Source organism: Mangifera indica, chromosome 3 (assembly GCF_011075055.1).
Source record: "Mangifera indica cultivar Alphonso chromosome 3, CATAS_Mindica_2.1, whole genome shotgun sequence".
Taxonomy (NCBI): domain Eukaryota; kingdom Viridiplantae; phylum Streptophyta; class Magnoliopsida; order Sapindales; family Anacardiaceae; genus Mangifera; species Mangifera indica.
Window position 1 is genome coordinate 13,453,010 of NC_058139.1, and position 7,204 is coordinate 13,460,213.

Consider the following 7,204-nt stretch of genomic DNA (forward strand, 5'->3'; position numbering starts at 1 on the left):
TCGTATTTCCAAGGAAAAACGGTGTCGTTTCTTCTTTGAAATAAATGTTTTTTTATTTGAGTGCTCGACTCGCTTAACCAATGTTCGTGTTCGGGCTCGTATTCGTTTTTGCTTAAAATTCAGGCTCATGTTCGGGCTCGGCTCATTCAAGGCAAGCTCGGGTTTGGGCTCGTTCGAGCAAAGCTCGTTTCGAGCCCGAACAAGCTCGCTTCGAATCCACCCCTAATCTAACTGAAAATTTTGATAAAAATTGACGCATAAGTGTGATTTTGGGTTTTTGAAAGTTAGTGTATAAGACTTTGGGTTTACACTATACCTTAGGTGAGAATAAATCTTTTGGCCTTTTAAATAATGATATGATGGGAACCAAAGCCAATTTAGTTTTTCGGGTTTCTAGCTTCCTTGTTTTCATATAGGATTTTATTGTTTATTAATGATGTTCGCATCATGGTTACGCTCTTGTTTTTTTCTTAATTTTTTTATATATTTGAACTAAAGATACCCCAAACACATAATATTTTATAATACATGATATATGATCTATGACCCGCAATACAATATTATAAGATATAGATAAAAAACGATATATATTCTAAAATGTATCAAATTAATATGATATAATAAACTTATTGTATAATATAATATATGTTATCAATGCGAATCAATATAATTTTTTAGAAAAAATGATGATATAATATAAGTGTACGTAAAATTTTTTATTTTTTTAAGAATGTTTTAGATAATTTTTTAAAAATAATAACGTGTTAATTAAAATTTTTTATTATTTTAATTTTTATAAAACAAATTCTATAACATTATATGATATACAATAAGATTTGTGATTAGATGATCATGTTCGTAAATACAACATGGCAGAAGTAACGTTACTTGGGCACAGTTAGATAACCCTTTCTCCACACCAAGACCCAGAGAGAGAGAGAGAGAGAGAGAGAGGGACAGACAAAGACATTGCACAAAACACATCGCTGTCTCGGCTTCTCTGCATGCCCCTTTCTTCTTTTAGTTGTTTATTTTCTTTTCTTTCTAATTCAACCGTACCCAACACCTGCTCTTCTCTCTCTGTCCAATTCTTTCCTACTCCTCCTCAATGTACTCAGCGATTCACTCTCTGCCGCTTGACGGTAGCGTTTGTGGCCACGCTGAGTTCCAAAGTCCGCTCGATGGAACCAACTTGCCCGGTGATGCCTGCCTGGTCTTGACTACAGATCCCAAGCCCCGCCTCCGGTGGACTGCCGATCTCCATGAACGCTTCGTTGATGCTGTAACTCAACTTGGTGGCCCTGACAGTAAGTTTCTATGCAAAAGGAAATGCGAGTTAATGTGTATATGGGCTTGTTCTATCTCTTGTTTACAATCTTGAAGTTTCAAATTTTCTCCTTTTTTTTTTTTTAATTTTTGAGTATTAGCGGACTTAAGTGGTGTTCAGAAATCAAGATCTTGAAGTGGGTTTGTTTGTAAATTTTTTGTGGTCATAGCTGGGTAATGAAGTTTTTTCTTTTAGTTATTGGTGATATTTTAGACTTGTCTGGCAAAACAATAGTTTTTCTGTGGATTTTGAGTTACCAAAAAGGAATTTAAAAAAAAGAAAGAAAAACATGAGAAATAGATGTGCTCACTTTTCACTTATTTAGTGAGGAAAAAAAGTTACCGATGTACTCTTTAGTTCTTAGTTTTGAACGAGTAAATACCAGCTATAATTGCTTACTATTATTATTATGTTTTCTCTGGGTCTGGTTCTTGAGGGGGTTGACCTCATTAATATAAGGTCTTTGGAAGATTCATTTCATATCAGCTAATGTTTAAGGTTCTTTTTTAAAGGGGAGAAATTAAGGCATGCATAATTCGATTTAAATTGTAAAACCGAATTAAACAGTTTAAAAATTATAGTTTACTTTGGTTTGGTTTATAAAATGTTTAATTTATGTTGAAAATTTTTCAAACTTTTTTTTCAGTTTAAGTTGAGGTTTGTGCAATTTTCAAATCGAATCAAATTGTAAACTATATATTTTCTTTAATATATATATATATAATTATGTTTGACAAGAATTTTCAATAAATAATTAGGTGTGCGACTTGTTTTTTTCATATTTATTTTTTTATTTTTTTTAAATGTATATTATACATATATTTCATATTTATTTTATATGTTTATATTATGTTTTAGAAAACTATAATTCATTTAGTTTTATTAAATTTTATATACATATATATAAATAAATAATTTTAAAAGGTTGAAACCATGGTAGTAAAGTCATGTATCACATTGTATATTGAAAATCTAATTTTTCATATATGTATCGTGTATTGTATTGTATGATACACTTTTTAAAAAATAAAATAATAAATAATTATAATTGACACATTATCATTTTGAAAAATATTGTAAATACCCTTAATATTTTAAAATTTTTCATAAATACCCATACTATACCATTTTGTTTAAAAGATTGTATCAATTCGTATCAGTAATATGTATTATATTATAGGATACATTTTTTGTATTATATTAATTCGATACACTTTATAATACGTATGGTTTTTCATATGTATCATATTGTATCGTAAGATACGTATCGTGTATTGTAGGATATTAATAATTATGATTCAAACCGTAATTTAAACCAAATCAAACCTTATTTTTTTAGTTTGGTTTGAAATTTAAAATGGTTTTGTTTAATTTAAAATTTTTTCTTTTTTTTTTCAGTTCCATTTAAAAAAATTGGACTATGCACACCCCCAGGAGAAATTGTAAAAGTAGAAAGATTTTCTTTCCAGGTTAAAGTTAAATTTTGAGTGGCTTATCCGTTGACCTTGCTTTACATTTTTCGTATTCGGCCATTTAATTATTCAACTCTTATAAATTTATTGTGCAATTATGTTGCACTTGAATATGGATGAAGTACCGCCAAAAGAACAAATAAGGTGTTGAAGTCTTTTAGTTCAATAATGTTGGTGGCATGGTTTAGCTGTAAGACAAAGTAGAGTGAGTATGGCTTCTTGTCTTTGTCTTGAGGATAATATTCTTTTAGTACATTGGGTTTGAGTAAATATACTGTTCAACTGTTTTGTGATCTCTATTCAGAAATAAAATACAAGCTTTGTGCTTGAAGTAACATAACAAGTGATGCAATCTATTGAAGCTTTCAGTTGCGTGGTTTTTGAGTGACTCGTCTTCACTCAGTTCTGATCTGATATGTATACTAATTCTTATAGTTGCTAAGCTAAAGTACTTTGCAAGTTCATGGCCCTATTGGACAGTCATCCTTTATTCAGCTGCACACAAATCTTTGCTGTTCTTTAGTTAACCTTAAGCATTTCTTTTTCCATTTTGTAGCCGTAGAGTTGTTAATAAGTTTCTATCAGCACACAAGACCAGCAACTCTATAGAGCATGTATAAAATGGTCTAATTGTAAGGTAAGTTGCTTTAGACGATAATTCCATATAATTTTCTGGAGAGTCATAATCCTAGAGGAGACAACAAGTTAATTAGGCTAGTGAGTCTTGGTTGGTTATCAATGCTGGAGGATTTTATTTTCAATATCTGTTTTTTTGATAAACTAGTACTAGTTTTACTGATGCGAAACTCCCAGTTTTCAACTTCTAGTCATAACTGATAAGGACATTAGATCCAAAGGAGTTCTTTGACTGTAGTTGAACTATCATGAATATAAAGCATATACGATGTCAATGGATTAATAGCTATAAATAGCCCATTAATTCTTATGAAGTTTATGGTGTGGAAAATTTATTAAATGTTTACAACTGTTGTTTTTTCAATCAATGTTTCGTTGAGCTTTCTATGTAAGAATTGTTACATTTGTCCCTTGCTGTCCGTTGCACTTGTTGCAGTACTAGAAGGCTCGACTGAGTAACATTACTTTTAGAATGTGAGATGAAGTGGTAGCGTGTTCCCTGTGGGTTTCTAGATGTTGAAAGAATAAGTTTATTTACATTTTATGTTTTATCATTTTTGTTTCTGTATATGTATTCCCCGCTTTCCCAAGAAAAAAGTTATTTTGATTATGTGTAGTATGCATTTTGCATGAAGTGTGAATTTTAGATGATGCACCAGATTATTTGAAGCATTACCAAGTTGACAAGTAGGTGGGTGGGGGGCAATTGTAAAGTGCTAATATCCACAAAGCGTCAGCTTAGAAAGTGCACAAGGAAAAGCGGGCTGTCTCAGGGCCTTATATTATTGAATCGCTCATTTTATAAAAAAATATATGTATTTTTAGGTTCTTTGAAAATTTCGTTCTAAACCAGAAGATTTCAATCTATTAAAAATTAGCTAATAGTAAACTTGTTTGGACTAATATACTTCAGTAGGAACAAAGGCTGGCTTTGCTTTGGATCCAGTGTAGCAGGTTGTGATTCTCTTAAAAGAGCCCAAGTTCTGTTTTAATTAAAAATTACACATTGTGTGAAATTATTTTGCAATTCTCTAGAGTTTAAAAAAATTAATAAAGTTTGATTTTTTGATTCTTCTACATGTGAATCACAGAAGCAACACCTAAGACTATCATGAGAACAATGGGAGTCAAAGGCCTCACGCTTTATCACTTGAAGTCACATCTTCAGGTTGTTAATTCTACCATTCTTTCTAGTGGTTATTGAGTTGTAATGTGGTATAATATGCTAAGGTGTGTTATAATTTTATTTATTGTCTTGACACCCTATCCTTGCAGAAATTCCGCTTGGGGAAACAGTCATGCAAGGAATCAACAGAGAACTCTAAAGATGGTAAGAAACTCGGTCATTAGATTGCAACTTGAATTTATATCTTCAATAATGTTACAAGAACCTTTTGTAGGAGAATGGAAGGGAACTTTAAAAATTTTTTTGACCATATCTAAAAAGCGTCTGTAGAAGAAACTTCTTCTGTACGGTACACCCTGGGATTGCTAGCTGTATCTGTAGGTCCAGCTTTAAAAGTGACCATATTCAGTAGGTTTAGCCTTTCAGGCCTGATTTTCAGGAATTCAAGATATGCAATAAATTCTGAGTTTCCATTTATGGTTTTGCCTCTCGTGGCATATGATGTCTTCCTGTGTTTTCCCCTCTTCAGTATTTTGTTACTGATTAATAGTTAGGATAAAATATTTACATTTCTTTCTAGGAAAGTTCAACCATGCCACATTAGATGGTTGGAATGGTTAATAATTCAGAAGATAGATACTCGTATCTTTAAGTTATTGATTTACTAATGATGTGTGGTTAAAGTTGCAGCATCTTGTGTTGCTGAAAGCCAGGACACTGGTTCATCAACAACATCATCAACAAGAATGGTAGCACAAGACCTGAATGAGTAGGTTATCTCTTAGCTTATTACTTTCAAAACTTGTCAATTTTTCTATCTCATCAATTATTGTTGCATTTCTTTTAAATAGTGGTTTCCAGGTCACTGAGGCTTTGAGAGTACAGATGGAAGTCCAACGAAGACTACATGAACAGTTGGAGGTTAGTTTCCAACGTGTCTGCCTTTGCATTTCTGTCCAAAATATTTTTCGCTCGACGGTAGCTTGTTATTTGTCTGAGAGTGCCAAAATGCAAAGTCATTTTACTAGAGATTATAACATTTTCAGTCTTCTTGGGGCTTTAACATTTTTCTCTATGAAATTTGGAAAAATATATTTAAGAGACAAAATGTGAATCTAACAGTTCCTCCATCAAGGCTGTTCTATTATAGTCCTGCAACTCCACAATTCCTCAACCAAACAGTTCAATAAACTCGTAATGAAGAAGAAATTCAAGTGATTTGTATTGATTGGTGTCATATATGTCTATATAGAACATTCAAGTCTATTACATCCTCATTCTCCCTGGAAACAAGTAAAAGGGAATCAAAACCCCCTCCCTAAACTTGGCATTTGAGAGGCCAACAGTCTTTTCCATTGTTTTTCCCCTTAATTTCCTTTTCCCTCACTTCTTTCACCAATCAGCATTATTTCCTTTTTTGGGGTAACATATACAGAAGTCCTAACCGAATCTTAACATGAAGATGGTTGGTTTCCTCTTGATATTTGTTGAATGCTAATTTTGTTAAAATATATCTATGGTTTTATCCTAAACAGGTTCAGCGTCGTCTCCAACTTCGAATTGAAGCACAGGGCAAATACCTACAGACAATACTTGAGAAAGCTTGTAAAGCTCTGACTGATCAGGCTGTGGTGTCTACTGGGTTAGAAGCTGCAAGGGAAGAACTGTCTGAACTAGCTATCAAGGTTTCCAATGATTGTCAAGGTATGGTTTCATTGGATACCATAAAAGTGCCTTCCTCATCTGAAGTTGCTGTGGCTTTGGAGAACAAAAGTGCTTTGAGTATACCAGCTCAAATCGGTGACTGCTCTGTTGAAAGCTGCTGGACTTCAAGTGGAAGCCCAGTTTTTCCAATGGGTTTGACCTTTCAGGCTGCCGCTATGAAGAAGAGATCAAGACCGTTGTTTGGTAATGGATATTCATTGCCATTGGAAGCCAAAATGAGGCAAGAATGGATGATGCCTGGTATTGGATGAATACCAGAAAATACACCATTTCTGCCTAGAAATGGAACCCTTTTTTGATGTTTCCTTTTGTTCTTTTATCTTCTAGTTAATCTAAATTTCTCATCCTTTAATCAACCGTCTGTATATTCCTGAAGCAGATCTCTTTGAATAATATTTTATGACGTGGTATTGCCTCATTCAAAGTTAATCTAGTTTTCCTTTTGGGGTTGGTGGAAAGTGTTGGTATGATTTGTTTTGCAACTGCAACTTTTAGACTTTCATCTTCAATATTGAATATTCCCTCTTCGAAACCATTTATTTTGCTCATCTTTCTCTTGAAACAACCATCTTGCTTTCTCTTTCAAACCCAACTGCAAATCTAGTTGCCATTGGAAATTTAACTCTTTTTATTTTTGCCATAAAAGGATTGCATGTTAAGACAGACGTATAAATACTTTTGTAATAGTTAAAATGGTTAAATCTTCAGCTCAATTCAGACTTTTATATTTATCTGTTAAAATTCACTCTCTGTTACTGGGTTTGGCTTCTGTTTATGTGTTGGGATGCTTTGTTGTGTGATGTAAGGTTCTTAGCGCATGCTTATCATCCCTCACTCGCCTTGACTTTCTCTATGTACTTTTGTCAATGGATGTCTTGATTTGGGTAAAAGCATTTTCCAATGTTTCTCGCTAGTTAC

The 7,204-nt window shown here is 32.9% G+C and overlaps 1 protein-coding gene across 2 annotated transcripts; it reads left to right on the forward strand.

Moving 5' to 3' along the window:
* Positions 1-948: 948 nt before the first annotated feature.
* On the forward strand, positions 949-6,744 carry LOC123210317 (protein PHR1-LIKE 3-like). 2 transcript variants are annotated; one of them, XM_044628593.1, is made up of 6 exons: positions 949-1,307; positions 4,527-4,603; positions 4,711-4,765; positions 5,246-5,330; positions 5,413-5,482; positions 6,097-6,744. In XM_044628593.1, the coding sequence occupies exons 1-6, from the start codon at positions 1,109-1,111 to the stop codon at positions 6,535-6,537; spliced, it is 927 nt and encodes a 308-aa protein (XP_044484528.1). In that variant the 5' UTR covers positions 949-1,108; the 3' UTR covers positions 6,538-6,744. The 2 variants fall into 2 exon arrangements, with proteins under 2 accessions (XP_044484528.1, XP_044484529.1); XM_044628594.1 differs by having other exon boundaries at positions 950-1,307; positions 5,252-5,330.
* Positions 6,745-7,204: the final 460 nt, after the last annotated feature.

What these genes read in the sequence shown, in the direction of transcription:
- LOC123210317 (XM_044628593.1), top strand. Translation starts at nt 1,109, where the DNA reads ATGTACTCAGCGATTCACTCTCTGCCGCTTGACGGTAGCGTTTGTGGC. An exon ending in ACTTGAAGTCACATCTTCAG is followed by an intron (nt 4,604 to 4,710) that starts GTTGTTAATTCT and finishes CTATCCTTGCAG; the next exon opens with AAATTCCGCTTGGGGAAACA. An exon ending in GACTACATGAACAGTTGGAG is followed by an intron (nt 5,483 to 6,096) that starts GTTAGTTTCCAA and finishes TATCCTAAACAG; the next exon opens with GTTCAGCGTCGTCTCCAACT.